This window comes from Notothenia coriiceps, unplaced genomic scaffold (genome assembly GCF_000735185.1).
Source record: "Notothenia coriiceps isolate Sejong01 unplaced genomic scaffold, NC01 NC01_scaffold00002820, whole genome shotgun sequence".
Taxonomy (NCBI): Eukaryota; Metazoa; Chordata; class Actinopteri; order Perciformes; family Nototheniidae; genus Notothenia; species Notothenia coriiceps.
In genome coordinates, this window is record NW_011335521.1 from 257,882 (window position 1) to 283,413 (window position 25,532).

The following is a 25,532-nucleotide window of genomic DNA, read 5'->3' on the forward strand; positions in this document are numbered from 1 at the left end:
CATAGAGCCTTTTTATGGCAAGGCGGTGTGAGGAGTCTCCTCCCAGTATTTAATAAAAAAAATATTAAACAATTTCCCATGTTTTTTATTGTTTATATTGAAATATGTCAACCACATATCAATGCTGTTGACAGACGTACTTCACCCCCTTGGATCTTATTATCCATTTGTGCTGCTATATATTAGTTTGACCAACCGGATACACACTCACCAGCAGCTACGTCTTGCTTTTCCAAAAACAAGCTTCTCCTTTAATTTCCAGTTACATCACCGGCCTTTTCTTAAAACTTGAAAATACTCTTAAATCAAAGTGCTCGGAGCAGCCGCAAAAAAAAGACTCCACACTCGATAAAGGGGCTAGGTACAGCGGTTAAAAAAATAATAAGAAGAAGAAGAAGGAACTATGTTGACATGAACCACATACTGACACCAACACCTCTTCACCACCTGGCACTGACCTTGCCCTCAGGCGAAGAGGAGGACATCCTGCGCATATTCTCCTGGTCTTTGGGGTCCGAGGCGTACTGGGCCAGCTCGTAGAGGACGTTGGTGCGGGGGGGCTGCGAGATGTCCAGGTAGTGAGTGAGGGCGGTGCGGTAGGTGGTGGGGCAGGGGAAGGGGTGCTTCTTGTTGGACTCCTCTGGAAAAATAAATAAAGAGATGCATTTTTTGGTATCTAGAATTGTATCAAGATGTTTTTTATAGCCAACACTTGAATTTGAACATAACACCAACAACTTACTGCTCTATCTGTGATGAGAATGCTTTCTACTTTAATAGACCTTGTAATGTATTTAATTACCATTACATTCAGTTTACCTAGTTATTTATTGCAATAAATGTTTATTAAAAGCAGGCTTTAAATAGTCTCGTATTTCATGGGAGGTCAAAAAATACACATATGTTCACAAAGTTAACCTCAGGGTTCGAGTCACATAAACTCATCTCTATGTTTTGTAAATGACATTTTTTTTTATGTTGCCATGACAGATTACAGAGCTGTTATGACAGGTGATAGTGCCCTAACTCATTATTATAATTACTGCATGACCCTACTATTGACTACTATTGGAAATTGTCCGGGCAGGAGTAGATTTGGTCAAACAAAAGATTTGCGATGTTATGAAATACGAGTCAGAACTAATATATCCTTGCAGACTGAGGAACTTCAAACATTGCTTGAATGCTTTCTTATATTGTGTAATAACTTTTCATTATTCAATAATGTTGTTTCAAACTGAACAGGAGCTGCTTCTTCACTTATGCCACACAAAGCAGATCTGATGACCTTCATGAGGGCTAGAATCTTATAATTGGTAACAAAAGGCAGCACCTTATATTACAGCAATTACATTCACTAGCAGTAATATAACAATATAAAATTCATCAGCATTAAGTGTGTTTCAGGGACGAGCTAGTAAAGTCTACGTGCTTCGGGCTTTCAATGCCATACCATCAAGGTTGTTGAGAGAGATAACCACATCAAGGTCCACTCCAAGGATTTGTCCTAACTTGTTCACCATTGCAGAGTCATTTGTGGGGAAAACAGCAACGTGGTCTCCAGAGTCGTATCTGAAAGCACATACGGTGATACAATTAGACTTTGACCTGTAATCATAAAGCCTCAAAACACAAAAGTAATCATCTCATCATCAAAGGGATATGAAAAAGCATTTTCAAGCATTTAATTATAGATACATCTAACCAGTCTCACCTGATCTTAGATCCCGTTATGTCCAGTTCCACATGCATAAGATGTCTATCTCCGGCTTTGTTGAGTTTGCGGTTGACAGTAACTGGGGCCAGGAAAGGGTTTTTCGAGTCATAGGGCCTGTAAATAAAACAGCAAGACTTAAAATATCACAAAAGAGATGAATCTATTAATAAAATACTAAAAACATCCATTACTCTATGAATTAAATATTGTTTAAAGGTCCCATGTCATTCTTTTCCGGTTATTACCCGTCCCCTTGTGTGTTATGTAGCTTGTATGCATGTAAGCGGTCTGCAGAGTCACAAACCCTCAAAGTACACCCTGTAGCGAGTACAACCTGTCTATGCTGCCCCAGAACGCCTCTTTGGAGATTTCTCATTTTCCATTGTTTACTTCTTGGGTATAGTGACGTATTTCGGGCATAGTGACGTAACGTAACAGAGCCGTTGCGAGGCTCGCTGCTGCGAGGAGCGGGACACTGTGAGCCGGCTCACTGGTGTGGGGTCAGCGAGACAGCGAGACACCGCGGAACTCAGCCTGAGCACACACACAAACTCCCAGCCAGGCTGTGGGTGTGTGTGTGTGCCCAGGCTGAGTTTCGCGGTGTCTGGCTGTCTGGGCCACTGGGCTCACAGGGAGGGGGGGCAGGAGTTTGGAAAATTGCACAATATAAATGCATTTTAGTAGACCTCAAAAATGGAGTTATGATCAGTAGAGATGGCCATGACATGGGACCTTTAAAGGCAGTGAAAATGGGTTTTCAAATGTCCCACTAGGGGGCAGAAAAGCGTCATTTTTTTTTAAAGTGACCTTTATTAAACTTTGCAATAGGTAATGTAACTGGGTGAAATGTGAGTAATGGTATTAGTACATTCATGAAGGACTCCAGATAGTGAGTAGAGTCTCGGCTGAAGTACTCACGGCTTTTGGACCTCGAAGCTCTTAAGGCGGCCCATCTCTCCCGAGTAGACTTTGTTCATGTTGAGGTCCGTGTGCTCCTTCAGCTCGTACTGCCGTATGCTGTGGGGGGGAATCAGAAGTTAGCCTCCTCAGATGCTGCATACACACATATAGTAAAAGCAGAGTTTAATTCATAGTGAAAACTATATTAAAAATAATATAAAATGACACTTTTCTTTTGGGATGAAGCATAGATCCAATAATTGAATTATAATTATCATAAATAAGATATAACCTGTTTTAGCATTACATAACAAGTCTTATTCAAGATATGAACTTAAACAAGGTAATGAACAAACAAGACTTTGGGTGGAGTATTGTTTTAAATTCAGCCTATGTGCAAAAGGTTACATTTGGTTATCACTGTGGTGATCGCCTTGTGTCATTAATCTGAGATTAGATTTGTGTGAAAGTTCTTGATAAGGAATCGCAGCCAACCTGAAATATTTCAGTCTTAATGGAGTTAAAAGGATGTGGAAACTACCTTTCATCTGAAGAGACAATACTGTATATGAATTATCACAAACCTAAGAACAATGTGAATGCAAGCTTTCCCATGTCTTTATTTGTTTAATGTTAGCAGCTTTCAGATGCTGAAGAGTGGGTAAAGAGTGAGTATGGGAAATTAAGGGTTTAGGTGGAGATGAGGCAAAAATAAAATGATGGGGACAAACAATGTTAATAATAAACAATAAAAAGGGTGAAATTGTCTGTGAAACAACCTTGAGTCGTCTCCTGAAGCTTCGACTCCAAAGTGTTCGCAGACAGACGGCCAGAACTGCTCTCTCCAGGAGACAAAGTCCTCTTCCAGACTGAAAGATAAAAAAACAGGGTCACTCAGCAGAGAAACACATTTCAATCCAACCTTGTTCAACAAGTTGGATTACAATAATAACCATATACATTTGCATGAATTAGCAAAAGTAAACGTTCTAATTTTTAGGGTCAATTAAAATCTATTAAATAATTAAATCTATTTTTTTTTTTTTTAATTGACAGTTTGGCCTCTGGGTGGCTTCACACAGTTATGAATATGAAAGAAGTAAATTCTTCAGAGAATACATTTGTTAAGTTGATTTTAAACTTTGCAAAATAAGGTGGAAACTGCGTATCATGTACTGTACAGGAAAACTGATAGTGGTCCACACAAGCTTTTTGTGCTGACTCAGCACCTCAATGCTGAGAGAAATGTCTAGTCATCATTTCCTTTTTGGCTCAGAGGACTAACGGGTCACTTACTTGCCATCATCGTCCCCTAAACCGAGGTCAAAGATCCGCTTTGCCCCGAGTTCTTCCAGCCTTTTGTCAACGTATTTTCCCATTGCGTTGTAGTGTTCATATGTCTTGTTGCCCAAAGCAAATACCTGAAGATTTAACAAGGCACAGAGAGAGAGATCATTACTAAGTGGCTTTCGATTAATCGTGACAGAAACCGGGTACATTTAAGTTGTTCTTTACAATTTAAACAATGTCATAGTTAAACAATTAACCAATGTAGATGTTTGACTGCCGTTTGGTTTAAGTGTGACATCCAGTTTAATTGTAGGGCCATTTATTCTACTAGAATACAAAATAAAAATAACATGCCATACTGTAAAATGTATAGAAGACACTGATGCATCTCGATTAGTATAAACAATTCTACAAACATAAGTATTATTAATGATAACAGTGATATCAGAAAAATGTTTTAATATTCATATGTTAAGTATAAATCCAGCATTCTCTACATTCCCACTAAACATGAATTTTACTTAGAATGCTTTTTACTAGATATCTCCATAATATCATAATACCTGTACAAATGTTTAACCGTGGAGGGAAAGTGTGACATTGTGACGGCGCTACCAGACAATAGATGAAAAACAGTAGGAAGGACGCGACTGTGCCCAATAATTTAGCTACATTTCCCTCAGTCAAGTTTTCACTCAAATGGGGTCAGAGGCTCTGCACCCCAACATTGACACAATGACACAAACGCACACACTGACTAGACAACACAAAGGCCTTTCTTTCATGGTGCACACAAAGACGGACGCAGCTCATGCTAGGGAAGCCTGTGTGCGGTACATCAGACCACAAGGCAAAATGACATAGCGTGAAAAAAAAAGAATTGGGTTTGTGAAGCAGCAATAGCGAAAAAATGTATATTCATTTTGTTCCTCTTCGGACTGATGCACATCAGTGAGCGAGTCGTTCAAACTTCAAGTAACTTTGTCTCCAAAAATGCCATTAGGGAAATTATTTTAACACATTTTGTAAAGAGCAAAACAGAAATGATACATTTAATATACACATTGAAAATGGTGTTGTTTGGGTACATCACATACATTTAGCTCACATGATTACAAAGCTGCAACAATCAGCTAGTAGATCAATAAAACCATTAATCAGCAACTATTTTGTTAAACTATTAATGTGTAACAGTCCCTCAAATGTGATGTGAGAATGAATTGTTTCTCTTGCTCTTTCATTTCTGTTCATTCATATTTTTTATTTGGATGTTTGTTTTGAGGTAGGCACATTCGGCTCTAGGACTTTTTCATCGTTTCCCAATATTGTATTAACCAAAATGTCCATGTAGTTCCAAAAAACTCACATGCAAAACAGAGAATATGGCACACAGTTTGTATGGTTATTGCTCCCTTTCCAAACAAAAAAAGTCTCAGTTACATTCAAGATGGCGATAAGATAACAATAACGTAGATTTATGAAGCCTGTCGCAGATGGTTTAGACCTTTCATGACAATTAAGCCAGCACTCAGTTCTTGTAAGCTTAATATATACAAGACGTAATCATTAACGACTCACTGTGTAGTTTAGTCCGGAGAGGTCTTCATCATCAATTTCCTGCAGCCAGTCGTAGAAGTCCTGGGCGTTATCTGTTGGGTCTCCTTCGCCGTAGGTGGCCATGCAAAATATGGCGAGGGAGTTTTCAATCTGAGAGAGACGGGCCAGCTCCGCCTGGAATAAGAGACATCACAGTCAGAAACAGAGAGCACTGAAGGGCTCAGCCTTTTAGGGAACTTTGTTTGGATTTGAAATGTGTGTGATGTGTTCTGTTATTATGTCTGTTCCTTTCAGGACTCCACATGGTCTGTGTTTTGTTTTTATGCTGACCATAAATTATGCCTCATGTGGTTATTGTATTCATGTTCCTGTGGTCTTCATTTTAACTTTAGTTCTTATTGCATTACATTTCTGAAAGGCTATGTCAAAAGTTTTACTGTCAGTAAACTTGCAAGTTATTTAAAATAGTTTACGTGTTATGATCTGAGCGCGTGCTTGAGTCTGTTTGGACTCACTTGCCTGGACATGATATATTTCAGCAGAGTTCATTTATAGTTAGAAGAGACCATATCATCTGGCACATACTATAAAACGTTATGTGGCTCTGTTAAGATCTATCTGCAACTGGATGTGTAACATATCATCATCGAAATGAATACAATCAGGACAATCCAGAGAATGAGTTTATAACCAATTAGGCTTTTACGGACTTCTTCAGAATTGCAGTGACAATTAAACAGAATGATCTTCCAGATTTAATGACCAAGTAACATTTTGGGTGATTTTAGGTTTGTATGTTGTTTCTCTGATTACCATTTCATACTCCTCTGGATCGGCAGCCATTCCTTTCATGCCGTAGCGCTGAGCGTCTTTCGACAGTCTGTTTGCAAATTCCTCTCCCGTGCCCGTCTGGGAGCCGTAGAACACGATGATGTTCTTTCCCTGGTTACACATTGACAGAAAAGCATAAACTCGGGGCATACACGAGCTTTCACCCACAACTATTGTATAAAGCTGACACATCTTTCCTGTCTGTCATCTTAGCTGTATACATTTTGGGATTTACCTAAAATATATTCTAAAAAGCATTTTCCCACAAATCCTGAAGTGCTGCTTTGCTATGTGAGTACTTCTATATGTGAGAGGAAGATAAAAATGCAACATATGAATAAATAACTTCACATAACTTCATTTTCAGTCCAAACTAAACAAGAATAACTTCTCTAACATGAAGCTTATGTGAACACAGACAGCTCCATCTGCATGCATTGTTGAAATCTGACATATTTGATCCCTGCCGACAGCGTTGCCATGATGATTCATAACAAAAGAGAAACAGAGACTAAATTAAATGGCACTCTGAACCAAAATTATTTTCTGCCACCATTATGGTATTTAAACTACTTGCAGCAAACCACATGATTCAAAACCAAAGTATTTTCTCAAGGCTGGCTTGAAAACAGAGGGAAGTTAAAGCAGTGTTTTTAAATGAAAAGCCATTATCCTCATCATACTATTCAGACCATCAATCCATCGAACATTGAACATCTCTAGGTCCTAAGGGCTTCTTTTAAAGCAGAAATGATGGGAAACATTCAGGAAAATCACTCACGGTTTTCTTCATTTTCTCGATGAAACTTGTGTCTCTTGCGGCGGGTGCTCTGGGAAGAAATAAGTTTGAATTGTCATAATGTTATATAACTAAACACAAAGACACAACCTGTTTTTAACCATGATACTGCGATAAAAAAGAAAGTATTAACCAATGACCGTGTTTACCAAAAAGCAGTCTTTCCTCAACATCTATAATATGAATCAATTGAATCTGAATTTAGAAAACACGGAAGAATGTGACTTTTGAATTATCTCACAAGATCACAAGTGTAAATATAGGCCCGTCTTTGTTTACTAACATCATTCGTGTAAACAAACAGCAATACAAGTCATTTAAAATCTAAATTTAACTGTTACCTAGTGTCAGTCAGTTAATCAATGACCATACATTTGAGGGACAGCAGGTTCTGTGTTGTGGTTGTGCTCTTCTTTTTCTTCACGGAGTGTACTTTTAAAACAAATAGTAAACATTGGAGCACTTTAGGTTCAGAGAGGAAAGTAAGGATAATACAAAGGGTACTCCATCGATGATTACGCATTCATTCGTTCATTCCTTTCCCACATTGACATATGTAATTATTGGGCCATACTGGCAAGTTAGGCAAGTAACGATTTAAATAATTGGCAGTAAATTCTTAGCGCCAGCTCTTAGGCAATGTGGGTAATTTGTCTGGTCATTATTCATGTTATTCTTACAATAACATGGAATAACAGAGCAGTGACTCAGCAGCCATACGAGCATTAGTCACACTAAATGTATGAATATCACGTACTAAGCATACAGCTTACAAAGTGGTTGACGTATATTAACTACAGGTAACACCTCATGGTAATTCAAAATCTTGAATAAGATTCATTCAGGTAATTAATGGACGAGAACAGATCAAAACAACATCTGCAAACACGGTGCAAATAAGAGAGGGAGAGAGGAAGCAACATCTATTATCAAGCCAAATAAAAGAGCAACGCCGCTTCATTCAGCATCAAAGGTTTAAGTAGACAGCTGCAATTCTGCCCGCACTTTAAAAAGAATAAAGCAGCTACACATACCTACAAGTATGCCAGATGAATTTGTTTTCAGATTTACCATCTCCAAAAGCAACAAAGCAGTAGGATAGCCATAGAAGCGGTTTCATTTGCTACATTTGACCTTTAACACACATTAAGTCAAACAATTTACAGAACCTATCCACTGAACGGCAGTGTGCAGAGGGCAGGCATGTTGGGCAGATGCCCGACATGCCATAAAAATGGGCCCCTGTGGTTAAAACTGATTGAACCCTGAAGCAAAGTGTAAATTCCTGATCAAATTTGAAACAAGCCTTTGACCGTCTCCAGCCTCACAGGCACTCAGCGGGGGAGGATTTTTTGTGCATCATTAAAAAATCAAGAGACGAGATTACAGAATCTTTAGTTCTGTATGCTGTGGCAACAACCACAAAAGTATCCTAAGCAGATTGTAAATTAAACATAAAACAAATGTATCCTGCTGATTTATTCTGTATAACTGTAAATACAATTGCTATTCATTTAATTAGCTCAAAGTCATTTCGTGATGATGGATCAATAAAAACATGAAACAGTTCTTGTTCAGAAATTGTGTTTGTATCTTCCCCACCCCTTTCAATAAAAAAGCTGGATAGCATTAGTTGTTTTGTTTCTTGGGAGACTACAAAGTCTTAAAAAGCCAAAATGAAACAAATCATTGTTGACAACAGATCATTAAATTTGTGCAACTACTAGCTGAGCCTGAAATTGAGTAAAATGTTTTGAAGTCAACAAACAAAATTATGGTTTCAAATCAAGAACAAATCATTTGCTTAAACTGCCGGTTTGACTGATAACATACATGTGTCCTTTTCCTTCCTGCAATGCCTCGAGTCCCACATTAAAACAACCTCATGCATGCTGGCGTTCAGTCATTGTTTGAACAATTTACAATTTAGTCCAAATAGTTCAGAGCTTATCATCTGTTTATAATGTCAGAGAACTACCTTTCTATTTAATCAGAAATGAAACCTTTTAAACAGGCACACTGAATCATTTCAGTCTTAATCTGCAACACGTTAAAACTTGGAGGTAAGGCTGTAATGACATGGTTTTCATTTTGTAATCTGACCTATAGCTAAAAACCAAAAGAAAACATTTTTTAAATGTGCAACACAATGGTCGCTAAGATGGTAACATACTTAATAGTTTTGTGAAAAGGGGGGGAGGGGTCATAATCAAATTAAATTAATCAAATTGTATTTGCAGTCAAACATTTCACCAGCTCTTACATACTACTGGAACAAGGGAGTTACACTCTGTGTAGAGCAACATTTGGAAACATGTAAAGCTTAACGGTTATTTTCATCATCTGCTGATAATATTTTAGATGAATCTATTAAATAACCGAAAATAGTGAAAAATGTCCAACTCAGTTTCATAGATGTCGAAGTTGATGTCACTACATGCCTTGTTTTTTTCTGTTTTAAAACCACATATTCAGTTTATTGGTAACAAAACAGAGATAAACCAGGGAGTCTCCATATTTAAAGAACTGAAAACATAATGTGTGCCATCTACATGAAATCTTCAAAGTTCTTTTGGTTGTGATTCAACCAATTGAGGAATCAAGTAACTGTTGAAACTCTAGAAAATGGCCAAAATTGGAACTATTACAAGATGCTTACAAGTCTTCAATGAAAAGCATACCAGCCCACGTGTGAACTGTCCTGTCAAACTAAACAGTGAAACTAAACGGTAGCTAATGTCAAATCATTAGGAGAAATTCAAGCAAGTATTGTAAAAACAAAGCAACTCCAAATGTGCCTTAGAAGGTGCAATAAATCAAACACTTTACTGACCTCTCAGCAGCATCTCTCCTGTCCTCTGGCAGAGAGAAGACACAGCCCATGGCATGCAGCCACTGCCAATAGCAGCACTGGCTAGACCACGCCGGGAACCGCCACGCTCAAAATCAAAAGCAGGACGTCAACACTCCACAACCACAGAATGGAAAAATAAAACCAGGTCAGAAAGGCAGTCGAACAGTTCTGGAAGAGCTGCCTTCCTTCACCTCCAACACGATCTGAACTCTGCCTCTTCCTGTGCTGCTCTCTGAAACCAGCAGCGTCTGTTCTCCACTAACACACACAAACAGCCTACCAGCCCTGTCAGTGTCTGGCAACCGCTGAGGACACAATGGTGGGAAACGGACTTTCCCATAAAATGAAGCAGAGCTGCGGACCCACACTTTTGACTCACACAAACACACACTGAAGCATTCTCAGGCTGAAAATGCCTTCCTTCTCATCCCCGCCCCTTTTCCTCTGTGGTCTGAAAGGTGTTGGGAACGAAGAGGTCTCCAAGATCCATTCTGAGCTTGAGCTAGTTATCGAAGCAACTCCTCAGTGGATCACTGAAGGAGGTGGGAAAGAGCTGTGAATGGTAGTTTTTTAAGTATCCCCCGCCCCCATCTCACTGGAGGAGAGAGGGGAATGTCATTGCTATAGTAACCTCATTTATCATAAAAGGATTCCATTTGTGACATGGCCTTTCTCCAATGGCAGAGCAGCTCAGCCCACACACACTAAAAAGAAAAACAGGGGAGTGGGGAAAGAATGAAAAAAAGTAACCGAGGGTAAAGAAAGGGTTGCTTGTCTTTTGCCTCAACTTTCCACCTTTGGAGAGGACTCACAAAAGCAGCTTGGCTTGCCTTCCCATTTTGCTCTCCAGGGAACTTTCAAAATGGTTTCAGGGCCAAAAACAAAAGCACAGGAAGACATGGAAGACTACGCCCCCTTCATAACAGTTAGGTAATCACTGCTCCCTTTAAGGGGAGGGGAGAACTGCTCTTATGTTCCCTTCCTGTATTCTAACCCTCCACGGATGCACACTCTTTCCAAAGCAAAACGTGCGCTACAGGGGTCTTTCCCACTTTCAAGCCAATCTCCTGCTATCATACAAATGGTCAGGATCTCCCCCGCTCAACCTCCAACACTGTCTCCATTCACATAACCACGCGCCATCTCAGCTACATAGCAAGTGAGGCAGCTGCTGCGGCTGGCTTCACTATGGTTAACAAAGAAATTGTGTTGTGGGTGGGGAGGAACTTAAAGAGTGGCCAGTGGAAGGGGAGTCCTCTGAAATGTTGCCAAGCCTCCATCACTCCACTGATAAGAAATGACTCAAAAGGCCTGTCGCAATATTCAAGCAGTTTGCAATCATCTTGCATAATTGTTATATTTCACTCTCTTGGAACAAATTTAAAATCAATGTTACAAGTGTTGAAAAGAAAAAAAGAAAGAAATGTAATCACATTTGCTTCCATCAGATTGGTTGAGGTAAATACGCCTTCTCACTAAAGCCCGCGTCACACTGTCCCGAAATTGGCACCAGATGGACACACGATATGGGAAATGTTCAAATTCGTCTGATCATCGGTGCCATCGGGCATTTTTCGCCTCACGAAGACAATACGAAGGAAACAAGAAATTGCCCGATTGTCTTAGGAAGGCAACACGACTACGTAAAGCCCTCGCAATGCCGTCGTGTAGCCATCGTATTATAGTACGAGGACATTTCACAACAAAATCATGTAAACATATTATGTAAATAACCCAATTTGTGTTCTATGAAACCGAAAAGGATATTACATTGTTTTTGTTACTTTCGTTGCAGTTGTATGTCTTAAATGTAATTTAGGTTAACTTCCCGTTTTATTTAAATGATTTTATTTTGAAGGTGAGTTTACGCTGTTGACAGGAAGTTGTTGTTGCTATGGAAACAACATGACGGAGATAAGTCATCTTCTAATCTACATATAAAGATGGAGAAAGTAAAGTGCCCCCCGAAGAGGCACAAGCTCTTACGTTGAGTCTGGATACATTCTAAATCATCAGTAAAGTCTACAAACATATTTTCGTGAGTGGTTCTGGTGCCATCGTGTGGCCTTCTGTAGGCATCGTACTTGCTTCGGCTGTGGCTTGGCTGTTGACCAAGTTCGGGGCCATCTTCGTGCGAAATTCACAAATCCATAATCGTGTGTCCATCTGGTGTCAATTTCGGGCTTTAGAATACTCATGTCAGAAGAAAAAACACATGACACACTTTTATACAGAACAATGAGGCAGAATACCGGCAGAAAGTCCTCAAACATGGTCAGAGAAAGGCGCACCTGTCAAAACCTTGTATTCTCACGATGGGGTTCCTCAGGGTTTGGTTCTGAGTCCCCTTCTCTTTTCTCTCAACACTAAGTGAGATGTTGCAGTTGTTCACTCACATGGCTTTTTCTTTCACTTCTATATATCTATACAAAACAATCAACTTATCCGGTCTTTTTCCCAGTCCAAAAACAAGGGGAAAGAAGGATTTCTTGTCTGGTTGAAAACTCTCACATCTTTTGCCGTCAACATCTCAGTGTCAAGCGACTTTTGCACATTGAATCTCCACAACATCACAAGGATTAATTTCTTACCCAGGAAGCAGTGCAGTGGTCCCGGCTCATTATCAATTTGTGATGAGACTACTCTAACTTGCTACAGTGCCTACATAAGTTGTCGGACATGTGCAGCTCATCCAGACTGCAGCAGCCAGCTGGTCTACAACTATCCCAAGTTCTCCCACATAGTTACCCTGTTTCTTTGCACTGGCTCCTGGAGGCTACTCTAATCCAATATACTGTGCTTGTTGTTAATGACTTAGGCCCATCCTATATCCAGGTCATTGTCAATCCGCAACTCTGCTCCTGCCAATTGGCTTGCTACTTCTTCACCACCAAAGGGCGCCGGGTATCTCTTTACAAAGTCAAGACTCTTTCTTTCTTGGCTCTAAAAAGGGTGAAAGGAACTACCTTTTGACTTCATGACTGCAGAAACTCTTCTGTCATCCTCATCTACAAATAAATACATTTAAATATAAAGTCTCCCCTGTCTTCCAACATTATCTGGAAGCTGATATATTTACTTTTGATATTAAAATCAAGCCTCGTTCTACATTTATTATCTGTCTTGAACCACTTTTCGGTAACCATAGGTCAGCCGCCACAACAGTTTTAGTTAAGCGATGTATAAACTTGTGAAGCAGAGCTAGAGGTGGAACATTATTTCGGCAAACAACTTAAAGATGAACACTCCTTCGCCAATGATTGCATTACTTTGACGAGTAGCACTTGAAATTAATAACATGGATTTAGGTCAAGTTACAAAGCATAACGACACCACTGTTCCGCATTAAATATACAGGAGACAAAAATTACATTGTTCAGCTATTACTTGTATGACATTTAAATATTTTGAGAGCCCTAGGCTAGTGATATGGGTAGGGGATAACAGCTTCCAGGTAGAGAGTAAGAGGGAGGTCAGATCAGTTAAGAAGCCGGTGACAAATCAGGACAATAACAGAGAAAACCAAGCTGCAGCTAGTCGCACATTTACAAGCTGTAAGCCATACACTTTCATACACTTGGTTGAACCAAATGACTAAGTGAGTGAGGGTGTTTATTTTTTCCTCTGAGAAATACAGTATCTGTTTCACAGTTTGAGCATCATGTATATTAGAGTTCTAGGTTAAGCAAAGCGCATTGATGCAAATTATTAACATCATAGTTTCTTAAAAGATGGAAAAAGACAGTGTAGAATTGCTATCAGAGGATTCAGAAGGTCATAATAAGGAGATGAAAAAGTGGAAGTGAGTCAACCTTAATTTAAACAGGCTCTACCTGGCAACATATTTTGTTTAAATAATATTCTATGAAATAAAACTAGGATTTGATCAATTCTGAACCATTACACAGAACAGCTATACGAAAAAGAATATTTAATTTAAACAATACCCAACACTACTTGAGATCATTTTTTTTAACGAATATAGAGTTTCAATTTGTTTCTTTACTCTGAAGCATCCTTATTTATTTATCTTAAAGATGTAGTCAGATCCAAATACAAATAAAGAAACTCAAACTCTTTAAGAAAATAAATTAATCTGATATATTGTGATGGGTACTCACGGTGTGTCAAGCTTCTTGAATTCGGGGATGGGCTCAGGCTTTTTGCGGGACATGTACCAATAAACAACAAGACCAACAATCAGGGAGAAGAGGAGGAGGTCCAGGTTGCTGAAAAAAGGCTCCTCTTCCTCCACCGAAGGCTCGGTGTGAGCAGCAGTATCAGCGTCCATGTCTGCCATGTTGACACGCTGCATATAGGCAAAGAATAAACGGTGTTAGAACAAGTATAGTCAATACAAAAAGTAAATAGTACCAAACAGTTATAAAATGACTTATTGCAGAAAAATCATGTGTATCATTAACCATCATTTCTTTAAATAAATAAGCAGCTTGAAGACCTTTTTTAAATGGACCTTTTATTGAATCTGCATTTTATAATGAGTGTCAGTTCTGTAGCCTAAAACATTCCAACTGAACAAAACTAGAGTCTGGCAATAATTGGGTTAAAATGCTGCACAGAACAACATGATTGCAAACACATGTGAGCGAGCAGTATTACACATGTCATGCCATACAATGATGGCTTTTTTGCAAGCATTAATAGACAATTGGCTCCAACTAGTACAACATAAAGACCCACTGATTCAGAAAAATTAGGAATGTCTTATTGTACTTTAACAACGGCAGCTTTTTTCACACTGAGTGAGCACGGAAGAACAACGTGTCCTGAGCTCTCAAGTTTCCATGTGCTTCAAGGAGTGAAAACAATGAGATCTGAATGGCTTGTCCCCAACTAGTAAACCATTTTAATGAAACAGTACATGCACTCAACAGGAGCCCTAACTACTCACAATTGGACTTCTGACTCATTGACAATCGCGATTTGAAATGATGCAATTATCAAATCGCAAAGCCTGCGATTCTTTTTTTAAAAAACATTTATTTTGTTCTTGTGTGTCAGTCATCCACACCAATCAGAAGTGCTGTGCTCCACATGTACCAGCCATTGTTAACCAATCAGAAGTGGCCCATGATAGAAGGTGATAGACAGATTTATCCAATCACCTGGCAAGTATTTTTGAAAGTGCCTGCCCTTTCCAAATGGCTTCCAATGGAGCTTTCCTAGATGGTCTGGTGAAACAAACCATCTGAGTCAGGTTAGTAATGCTCCATCACATGTTTCTATTACAGGGTGAATCTTAAACTGAAGCTTGACTTTAAAGCAACCCAACGGAAGTTTCATGTAAGTTTAGTTCTTTCACTCGTAGCTCGGGCTGCGGGGGTGCTAGAGATGGGAACATGTTGATGCAACCTTCCTAGCCGGAGATATGGCCGCATTTTAGAATAAACTTCCGTTGGGTCGCGTAAAAACAAATATCGCAAATCGAATAGCAATCGCAATATCTGTCAGAAAAATCGCAATTAGATGATTTCCCCAAATCGTGCAGCCCTACTTCACGGTACAGAGGTTCCTGTGTGCCAGTCACGGTGACTTCAGTGCTTGTGAAGCTATTATCAGATAGAAACATAACATAGTCAAAACCTCTCATTTCTAAATGTAATATTCAAATGGTATTTCCTCAAATTAGCAAAGTGCAAGGGAATACAAGTGTGTGTGATTGTCTGCCTGTTGTGAAACATTTTTTACTGAACCATTCTCTATAATAAAAGTAGTCTCATAGTCAGACGTTTCTGCAGAACCGACTATCAGCACTGCATAAAGGTCTTGCTTCACCCGTTATCATTAGAAATGGGGAAAAAAACATTCTGGCTTGTTTGAATTTCTTTGAAACCAATCACAGTCTGTGGCAATACTAAGCAAAGGAAGCATTCCCAGCTGCTATTAAACAATTTACAGTACCCTAAATATTTATCAATGAGGATAGAACAAGTATTGTTGCAATATTAATAGTTTAAGTCTGGTCATTCAAAAGATAAGTAATGACCTCAAGCATTATTAACACAGTATCAGTGTGCCCTAACTGTTGCACAATTATGTCATGCCAACTAACCTTTTCAGTGAACTCCCAGCTGGGTTCATTAGCAGACAAAACCGAAAAACAACAGAGCTCCTGTTTTCAACTTTATCCTGTGTCTATGCAATATGGTTAAAACATCTAATCCCAGTTTTTTTTAGCTAAATGCGATACACAATATATGTTGGTTAAAAGACTGACCAAAGTACAACGATTTCAGGTGTCCTTCTCGTGCTTTACAGCAGGTGCTGCAAGACAGAGTTTGGACCACACCTAACTTTGTAATCAGTCTGTTAAAAAAGTGATTATTCTAGATGAGGAAAACCAGTTTCCCTATTCAAACAGGGAAAGCCACAATCTAGACAAACACACACATTACTGTACATAAGGGACTTTAAAAACGTATGTCTCGATGCAGGAAAGTCAAATCTCCGACTTTAAAACCCAATTCCTAACATTATGATGTAACGATATTGTAAGACCTGATGTAAACATCTGCATGATGTGCAAGAACTGAGCTGTCATGCAAGGTAACTCTTTCAGTTCAAAACAAGATGCAGTGCACTAAGGGTGGCTGTTACATTTATAAAATGTGATTAATTGACCACTCGAAAGTGGGCTGCCCTAAATACTATAAAACTATCTTTGTGCTGGTGCCCCTGTATTTCTTTAGCCATGGCCCCTCGGGAAGAATCACTCACTATACAGTATGACAGATACAAGATATGCTGTGGTCAAAATCATGTGAGACTTTGGTTAGTCACCAATAAATCCAAGTGAAAGAAGCTTTAATAGTTTTCCACCAGGGGCGTTGAAAGATCAATGAAATCAGACATGGACAGAGGTGGAAAAGTACATAGGAATCTTGTACTTAAGTAAAAGTAGAAATAGAAAAAGTGTAAAAATACTCTGTTACAAGTAAACTTCCTGCAATCAAAAGGTTATTTAAGTTGAAGTATTAGCATCAATATATACTTAAAGTACCAAAAGTAAAAGTAATCATTATGCAGATTGTCCCACTTCATAATAATTGTATGTTTTGATTATAATTATTGATGCATCAAGCTGGTAAAAGTGCAGCTAGTTTTAATTACTTTGTTGTGAATTGTAGTGGGGCAGTAAAAGTAAGAAATTGAAATTGTAAAGTAAAGTACAAGTATCTCAAATTGTACTTAAGTATAGTACTTGGGTAAATCTACTTATTTACTTCACAGCACTACTTTACACCACTGGATAGGGACCAGGTTTACGAGAGTTCATTCTGACAGTTCACCTCTTCTGATTAAAGCAGAAAGTTAGGTAACTCTCAAAGTTGTAGCACCGGTTTCCGTCAGCGTGTTTTAAACTTACAAGTGTAACGTTAGAAACAGGTTTGATGTATGTTAATGGCGCAAAATCTGAATGTTACATCCATTTAGCAAATACCGGTAACGCTAGCGGTTAAATAATACGAGAAGTAGCCAAGAAGACAGACAGTAGGAGAGGTCTCAGGGCCCCGGCTATTCACTGGATCTCGAATAGAAACACAGCTTCATTTAGGGACAGAACCTTTGGGTTTGATATGTAAAGCCCTCGTATGTTAACCTATACATGCCAAAGAAACGACATGCCCCACAGAAGTTAGCCACAGTTTACCTATCACACCGAAGTCAGCAGTACACTTTAGCCAATGTTTCACTGACAAATATTAGTTATATGATCGATTTCTATTTTCAGTACCAATCTATTATCGCTGACGTGTACTTCTCTTAGACTGCCACAGACTACAGGTCGATGTAAAACAGTGTAAAATGTGCATTTGGTGATGTGCTTACCTTCGCTCCCCTCTTTGTGTCAGGCTCACGGAAGGAAACTTTACGCGATGTAGGATCAAACCAACTCCACGCTGGCAGCGGGGGTGGACTCTTGCACTTTAAAATCCATATACATACCATTACGAAATAGTTTGATGTGTCGAAAAGATACACTCATTTATATTTTTAATATATGTTTCTGTATAAACTATCTGTTCTAAATTAGCTTGTTTATTTATTTTTATTTCAGCGAACACGTGTTTCAATTTGGGTCGGTCCACATCGACATTACCTAACATCGAATATGTAACTTGCTAAAATAAATAACAGTCGAGGTGCAGCAGGGTAAGGGTCAGGGTTATAAAATCCAACAAGGCACCTCAGACTGGAAAAGTATCAAAAGTATCCTCCTCAATTTAAAGGGTGTTTTTGTTAACAATGCCAAGGACACTGGTTAAATACTCCAACAACCAGTGAGTATTCCGCCTGCATACATGCGCAAAGTATTAACTAGCCTATTCATATTATTTCCTTAAATAAAACTACAATACATTGTATATTAAAGTCATGCATTTAAAAATGCATGCAAATGTTGTGAACACGAACCCCAAAATCAGAATCTGAATAAGGTTTATTGTAGGTTTCCACATTTGCTTTGGTAGACAATACACTGTGCAGGGCTACTTACATTTACAAAATAATTTAAATATTTTTCAAACCACTGCCAGTCAGTTAGTGTTATATTTATCATTGGTGATTTTATTATATATTTGTTTAAGTTGTAGCAGGCGGAGATGGAGCTTATTTTAATTACTTTCAAGACATATTTTGTAAAACACAGGGAGAAGAAAAGGCAAATGAAACCTAATGAGATAGAATAAGATGTACTTTTTTAAAACCCTCTACGGTAACTCATCTTTAACACGCCCAATTTAAAATGTAAATGAACCATATCTAGGCAGGAAAGAGAACAAAAAGCTGCAATCAAACATATTCAGACACATTTGCACAAGTACAAAGAAGTAATACAAAACTGCTTCACAGAGGGTGGAATAAATGCTTTATTGGTTTGGCTTTTGCTATGAGAGTGATTTGACTACTATGCAAAGTAAAGGACATTGTGGAGCATAATTTACCTTTAATAAGTATTGATAAGACACAACGTATTCGCAGATAATGTTAATGAAAGCAATAATGATAATGTGAGCTTTACATTCGGAGATCAGCAATTTAGACCGCATTTGTAGACATGTTTTTCCTATTACAGCATGTATCACAGACTCTTAGTTTTCTGATTCCTGCTCTTGACCTTGTGACGGACCACAGCAACAGTGGTGAAGAAGTTTCCCATGAACAGAATGAGGAAGCAGAGACCACACACCATGACCTGGCATTAAGAGATGAATACATGAGTAAGCACAAAAGATTTAATTCATCATCATTTTTCTTATTTTATGAATGGGGAACAGATGAAGAAGAAGCTCATTTATAGTAGGCATCTTTGACTAAATTATAACATGCCATGTCGATAATAACATAAAATCAGTTCATGCAGTTTAGATGATGGATGAATGCATTTGCAAATCTGCTTTTATAAGCACTTATAAAAGCAGGTATAAAGTGAGAATAGGTGAGTACTGACCTGCCATTCTTTACAGTCTGGGAGCCGCGCCACTCGGAAGAGAGAGAGGCTATTGAAGAGCTGCCAGAACTACAAGACAAAACACGAGGACTTCAGGATTTATCTTGTAAAAAGTAAATGAATTGATTTGCAGCTGTACAAACACAGACACGCTAAAGCTTAAGCTGTTATTCAGATAACCATCATCCTAAACACTGTCCCAAATTGTGCCTAAGTCTAGAATGACATCAGCATTTTCCATCAGATTTTTTTATCTAGCCATGACAAAGCATAATTTTTTAAGCTTAAACTCAGTTGTGAATCATCTCAGTGTCCAAGACTGTACTCACATGACCAAAAAAGAGGAAGGGCAACAGAAACGTCAGCCCTTTCCACATCCAAGATTGAAATCCCTCTGAAAGCAGAAAGCAGAAGAGTTTAAATTGCTAATGCATTTTATTTCAACATCTGTTTATTACAGCAGTGACAATAAGCAGCCCCGGACATGCCTGGGGAACATCAATATTAAAGTATGATATGCTTCGCTGAGTGTATTGTGTCCTTGGCCTGTTACAGTGTCCCTCACCGACGGTCAGATCCATGTTGTGTCTTTCTCCCAGAGCTCTTAGCCTATAAAGACATCCGCTCTGATAGTAGCACTGTAGACACTGGACAAAACCTGTAAGTTACAAATGAAATGAGTCAGTCTTTTATTTTTTTATTTTTTTATTATAAATGTATTTCAAGTAGGTAGACCTTACTTTGATACAAGGAGTAGGCAAGGAACTGGTTCCTGAATGTCTTGTACAAGTCCCCTTCTGGCCTTGGTGAAAAATAGAAAAACAAGTAATTACGTAGAAAAAAATAACAGCAATACAATGTAAAAAGCGTGGGGGGCATTTTCACAATGTGGTAAATAGGCTGTTTTTATTTTTTTTTAAATGTACCTACGAAAGGCATGGTAAGTTTATTTATAACACATTTCAACAACCAGGCAATACGGCTATACATAAAACATCTAAAGCATTTAGACAACGTGCAAATTAATGCAATGGAAACCGAGTATAAAGGTTTTTGCAATACACACAACAAAAGGATGTCCAACATTGAATAAGAAAGGTAAGAAATACTCACCATGTTAGCAGTACACCCGAAAAAAAAGCTGAGATGTAGTGGTGAAAAACCCACCAGCCTTTAATTCTGTGATGCAAGATACATTGTATTATATATTTTGTTGATTACATTTTTCTGTTTTACTTGAGTAATTTACTTAATCACTACAAATATGATGAGTTGCTATAATTAAAGTTAAAAGGTCAGAGAGCAGTCAATGTTTTATTCGTAAAAAATTAGTCATTATTTTTTGAAGATGGTTGTAGGGGTGCTAGGACTCACCTGGAGCCGTTGGTGATGAGGATACTTTCCCTGATGGTTAATGTACAATAGTACCAAACCAGCACGAAATTGAGGATTGCATCAAGGAATCTAAAGTCGGGGACAACAGACAACAGATTGATTTAGATATGAGGTACATGCATTGTCCGTATAATAAACTCATGGTTACTGACAAGGTAGCAGAACATGCTAATATTTACCTGTAGCTCACAAAGAAATAGCATACAAAGGAGAACAGCAGCAGGATAACTGTGAGGTACAGCTTGAACGTCTCGTATTCATCTTTGTAGGCAAATCTGACGAAGATAGGACAAATTCAGACCTCAACATATAATATAACTAATGAAATGTGTCGTGGATTTTGGGAAATAAGGAATTTTTCGGCTTAGAAATGTGTTTCTTACTTTGACTGCTTGCTGAGAAGAGTGACATTCACATTTCCAAGAACCAGACTGAGGTACAATCTGAAATATGAAAATGTATCATATTATTTTTTTAGTGTAAATGTACATTAAGGTAATAAATGCAATTGATATGTTTTTATGAATATCAATCATAGCAATGAGTTCAACTTGTGTTTTAAAAAAGAAATCCACCCGTTTTTATTGGGAAGGAATGCTTCCATTTCAGAGAAAGCATTTGGTCGCGTCTTTATCTTCTCGTTTATTTCGTTCAAGTGCTCTGCATCTTCTTCTGATGGTCCTTTGCTGCATCTGATGGATGATATAAGTGATATATGATTGCCAGGTCTGTTACATTGACACAACACATTTGTGTATGTGTGTGTGTTCGAGCGGTTGTACTTATCTGCATACGTCACCATAATTCTGTGACCATACAGATGTGCTTGTGTGCGTGTAGACTTACCTTTTCACCAGGGAGGATACCTCCTTCAGCCTTCTGCGCTGACTGGAAATGGAGGACGAGCAGTTTTTTTGTAGTTTGGAAACTTCATCCAGTTTTTGTAGGTACATTCTGTGTGTCTCCTGGAAAAGAAGAACATGGGGACATAAATAACAACTCATATTTACATCACAAGGCATTTATCTTTGTTAACGGGATTTTAGAAACATTACTCATGTGGTTTGAGTAACACAACAGGAGGCAAACATATGTAAATCATGATTTAAACGGCGGCTCTGTGTGAATAATCTGATACTTTAAATTTATATTTGTAATTTTCTTACCTGAAGTTGCTTATGGTCTTCTTCCAGGCGTTCCCACTCTTCCAGACAGACTTTTAAAGACATTTTGTGGACACTTTTTCTTTCGAACTACACTAAGAGAAAACCCAGACACACTGAACTTATGCTTTGACCACGAAGAAATTTCTTGCACATAACGCTATGTAGAAGTGATTCTCTCCATAGACGGTTTATTGCATAAAGTGAACTTTGACTAGTGCGGATGTGCAATATTTTGTCTTGGACATTGCTCTGTGGAAATTCTCTGGTTATCACATTGTTCGGTTATCACTCACAGTGCTAAAGGTGAAGCGTTATTATTGGCTATACCGTATAAATTGCAAAAGCAGGAGGTTCTATATTTATTTTTTCACAAGATTATATTTCAGCATTGTTGTTTGTTACCTAAAGAGGTGCACATTAGCAGCATCTAGTGGATGCAAGGACTAACTGGGTGATAAACTAACTGTTCTCTCTCTCTCAATTTCAATTCAATTACAATTCAATATGCTTTATTGGCATGAATGTCAGGTGAACATTATTGCCAAAGCGATTATTCTCTCTCTGTCTCTCTCTCCCAAGAGTCCTTTTTAGTCCCAGTTTTCACATCACACCATCTTGACAGCATTCAAAAAGAGGTCTCATAAATATGTATATATACATGTGTTTCTCTTCGTCTCTCCCTCCACGCCTGTTTCAGTGCTGCACTCTTGTTTATTAGTGCCGCTTTTATTCTGAAATATCTGTACGGAAGTTCCAGTTTTGTTGGTACGCGCATGCGTAAACAGCTGACGGTGACCGGTGAGTGTTGTGTCAGCTGTGAGGTGTAGATGAGACGTCAGTTTATCTTCCTGCTAAGTAGCTTGCTGCTCATATTCGTGGACATCGATTAGCTCGTACTGGGACTACATAGGTTAGTCTATACGAAGAAAGAACGGACACCAAAACTATTTGATGAAAAAGGTAAGATTTCATACTGTGAGTTATACCAAAGCCCTGCTAAAGTTTGCCTAATATAGCTACTACGTTGTAGTCAGTGAACTGGTTAACGTTATTTTCAGTTAACGGTATTACAATTAAAGGATATATCATGTCATTACTTAATTATGTCATAATCAATTTAATAAATAAATGTAAAGAATTTATCCAATGAAAAAGGTGTTCATCTAGACCGGGTGAGGACACTACCTATTGACTCAACAATCACTGTAAGTTATATTCTTGTTTAAATAGACTTCTCTGTTTCATTTATTCTACTCTGTATAATTGTTCTGTAGTTATTGTAGCTGAAACTGGGCTTTTGAGAGATTTTAAATCTCAGATCTGCTCAACAGAACCTGTTACACAGTTCTCAGTGGGTCACTTGTCTCAAGCATTACAATAGGAGTGTTTCCCCTATATACAAATAGTGGCGGCACAGCGCCGCTGCTGAAATATGAGCGCCTCTGCTAGGGGGCGCCAGCCAGGTGAGGTACCCAAAAAAATAAAATAAAAATGTTTTTACTTTTTTTTTTTTTCTTAAAATAATAATAAGTGGCGACCCTTTTTCATTTTTGATTGTTTGTTATGTAGATTTGTAGTATTTGTGTGACTGGCATAGGCGACACAGGCGGTCGCCTAGGGCGCCAGATCTGGGGGGCGCTGCGCTGGTAGCTCTGGGAGGGAAAAAACATTTTTGACCATTTGCGCTCATCCAAATGTTCGGCCTTGATGTAACAACATTCATAATTAAGTAAATGTAACACCCTTTTCACCCCGGTTACACGTTTAATTTGCCCTGTACGGTGGGCGCTGTAAGTGATGAAAGTGGGGGATGTTGGCTTATCAGGCGCCCGCAGCTCACAGCCAAAGTGCGAGCGTGGTAGCGAGGAGCGAGCAAGGGAGAGGGCCGCACCGGTACCGGCGCGTGTTGTTTATAGAATCTGGTGATGCTGCGCGAACACGGAATAAGAATGTAGATGTTTCACACCAGGGGTTGGAGGAGAGCTCTCTCTGTCGACGAGAGGCTCAGTGAGGTTAAGGACCTTCTGAGTATTTAGATAGTTAATTTTTAGTCTAAGTTATCTCAGTGGGTCTCAAAACGTTTTGAGCACAAAGATGAAACACAATTTCCAAGGACCCTTTAAATTATTAGGTAAATGAAAAACAGGTTTGAAAATCATTCCAATGATTAACCAAAATACTCTGTTAAAAGTTGGGAGAGATATCAAAATAGCATAAATAAATAAGTGTAAACTAGGGTAAAATAAGATTTGAATGAACAACAAAAATAAAATAAGTACTTTATTTGTTATGGCATGGTAGGTCATTGGTTAGCACCAACCGATTTGATTATGTAAATGTAAAGCTGATCTTTTCATAATGGGCGTTTTTAGAGTTGTACCCCTTACATCAGGTCTCTAGCTCAATCGTCCGTGCTTCACACGCTGGCCATCAGATTCGACAGCTTTTTACTGGATCCCCTAGAGGATGTGAGTTCCACCCCCATTCAACATGTCACAATACTGAAATACCATTGGAAGCCATTTTGACGTCTATTACCTTATGTCAATAAGTTGCTGTATTTGCAAGTGGATTGGCTTTTGTAGGATTTTCATTTATTCTTTACCATACAAGTCGCCTAAATCTCACCTAGGGCAGCAAACTGTCTAAGAACCGCCTGGTACAGGCCTCAAGAGCCTTTCTTGGCTAGACACATGGCGACACATAGAACAATTGGCGGGGCGCACTTCGCACGCGCACAACACTAAAAATTCCACGCGCTCCGCGCCTCACATTTATGCTGGGCCGACGTCCTTAGACCGCTGCTATGACTCCATCCGTAGGGGAAACACGAATAGGGCAGGAAGTACTCTGCCGTCGCCCTCAGCTGAAAGAGTTAACTAATAGAAGGGGCCTAAAAACAAATAAAATAAAATACAGAGATACTTACGCTCAATCAAAGTAGGATTTGCCTCCACGCAGGAAACCTATGTGTCTTTGTCGGTCTTATCTCCCGCCAGGAACTTCATTTCTTGTCTGGCTGACGCTCCAGCGAACAGCTACCCTAAAATGACACCTGATGGCGAGTTCCTCAAGCTGTGGGGCCACGCCCAAGCTCTATTAGTAACTCTTTCAGGCTGATGGGCGACGGCAGAGGTCTCCCTGCCTATCAGACAGTGTTTTCCCCTTAGGATGGAGTCATAGCCCAGCGGGCTAAGGCACAGTGGGTCCCAGCTAAAGGTGAGGCGCGGAAGCGCGTGGAATTTTTTAGTGTGTGCGCCGGCGAGTGCGCGCCCCGCCAATTTGTCTATGTGTCAGCCATTGTGGCAGCACAAAAGCTCTTGAGGCCTAGTACCAGGGCGGTTCCCTAGAACAGTTGCTGCCCTAGGTGAAGAATTTTGCGACATTTAATGTGTAAAGAAGATAAATGAAAAATCTCTACAAAAGACAATACACTGCAAAACAGAAACTATACATAAGTAGACGTCAAAAGGCTTCTAAATGTATTCAGTATTGTTGATACATGTTTTGAATTGGGGGGTGGACGTCAACATCCTCTAGGGGGATCCAGT

General features: G+C 39.0%; 3 protein-coding genes and 1 long non-coding RNA gene across 6 annotated transcripts in view; 2 read left to right on the forward strand and 2 right to left on the reverse strand.

The window, feature by feature from the left end:
* The window catches only part of porb (P450 (cytochrome) oxidoreductase b), a 23,614-nt gene extending 5,782 nt beyond the window's left edge, over positions 1–17,832 (reverse strand). The window contains exons 1-11 of one of the 3 annotated variants that reach the window (XM_010765869.1): positions 17,800–17,832; positions 14,070–14,257; positions 7,077–7,125; positions 6,278–6,406; positions 5,486–5,638; positions 3,914–4,038; positions 3,397–3,486; positions 2,636–2,734; positions 1,715–1,831; positions 1,454–1,572; positions 459–640 (exon numbers count right to left, since the gene is read on the reverse strand). In XM_010765869.1, the coding sequence (XP_010764171.1) occupies positions 459–640; positions 1,454–1,572; positions 1,715–1,831; positions 2,636–2,734; positions 3,397–3,486; positions 3,914–4,038; positions 5,486–5,638; positions 6,278–6,406; positions 7,077–7,125; positions 14,070–14,248 (1,242 nt within the window). In that variant the 5' untranslated portion in view covers positions 14,249–14,257; positions 17,800–17,832. Of the gene's footprint in view, positions 1–458; positions 641–1,453; positions 1,573–1,714; positions 1,832–2,635; positions 2,735–3,396; positions 3,487–3,913; positions 4,039–5,485; positions 5,639–6,277; positions 6,407–7,076; positions 7,126–9,927; positions 10,428–14,069; positions 14,258–14,407; positions 14,422–17,799 lie in introns of those variants that run through there. The other 2 variants (XM_010765870.1, XM_010765871.1) reach the window with 2 other exon arrangements.
* Positions 17,833–18,110: 278 nt separating this feature from the next.
* Positions 18,111–19,961, forward strand: LOC104940869 (uncharacterized). The gene is made up of 3 exons (XR_797836.1): positions 18,111–18,251; positions 19,046–19,190; positions 19,437–19,961. It is a non-coding gene; the product is annotated as an uncharacterized lncRNA (long non-coding RNA).
* Positions 18,836–22,312, reverse strand: LOC104940868 (transmembrane protein 120A-like). Its single transcript, XM_010765873.1, has 12 exons — positions 21,982–22,312; positions 21,662–21,780; positions 21,391–21,507; positions 21,199–21,258; positions 20,995–21,090; positions 20,795–20,884; positions 20,534–20,599; positions 20,161–20,222; positions 19,986–20,078; positions 19,750–19,814; positions 19,421–19,489; positions 18,836–19,165 (listed from the first exon to the last, which is right to left on the reverse strand). The coding sequence occupies exons 1-12, from the start codon at positions 22,042–22,044 to the stop codon at positions 19,052–19,054; spliced, it is 1,014 nt and encodes a 337-aa protein (XP_010764175.1). The 5' UTR covers positions 22,045–22,312; the 3' UTR covers positions 18,836–19,051.
* A 445-nt stretch (positions 22,313–22,757) lies between these two features.
* gdpd1 (glycerophosphodiester phosphodiesterase domain containing 1) overlaps positions 22,758–25,532 on the forward strand; it is a 12,922-nt gene continuing 10,147 nt past the window's right edge. Inside the window, exon 1 of the mRNA XM_010765874.1 lies at positions 22,758–22,941. The gene's annotated coding sequence lies outside the window, so the exon portion shown is untranslated. The remainder of the gene's footprint in view (positions 22,942–25,532) is intronic.

Excerpts from the sequence above, each read along its gene's own strand:
- LOC104940868 (XM_010765873.1), bottom strand. The coding sequence starts at position 22,044 with ATGTCTTTAAAAGTCTGTCTGGAAGAGTGGGAACGCCTGGAAGAAGAC. Across the intron at positions 21,259-21,390 it reads TTCCTTCCCAATAAAAACGG|ATTGTACCTCAGTCTGGTTC; the intron begins GTGGATTTCTTT and ends TTCATATTTCAG. Across the intron at positions 20,079-20,160 it reads TGCCTACTCCTTGTATCAAA|GTTTTGTCCAGTGTCTACAG; the intron begins GTAAGGTCTACC and ends TGTAACTTACAG.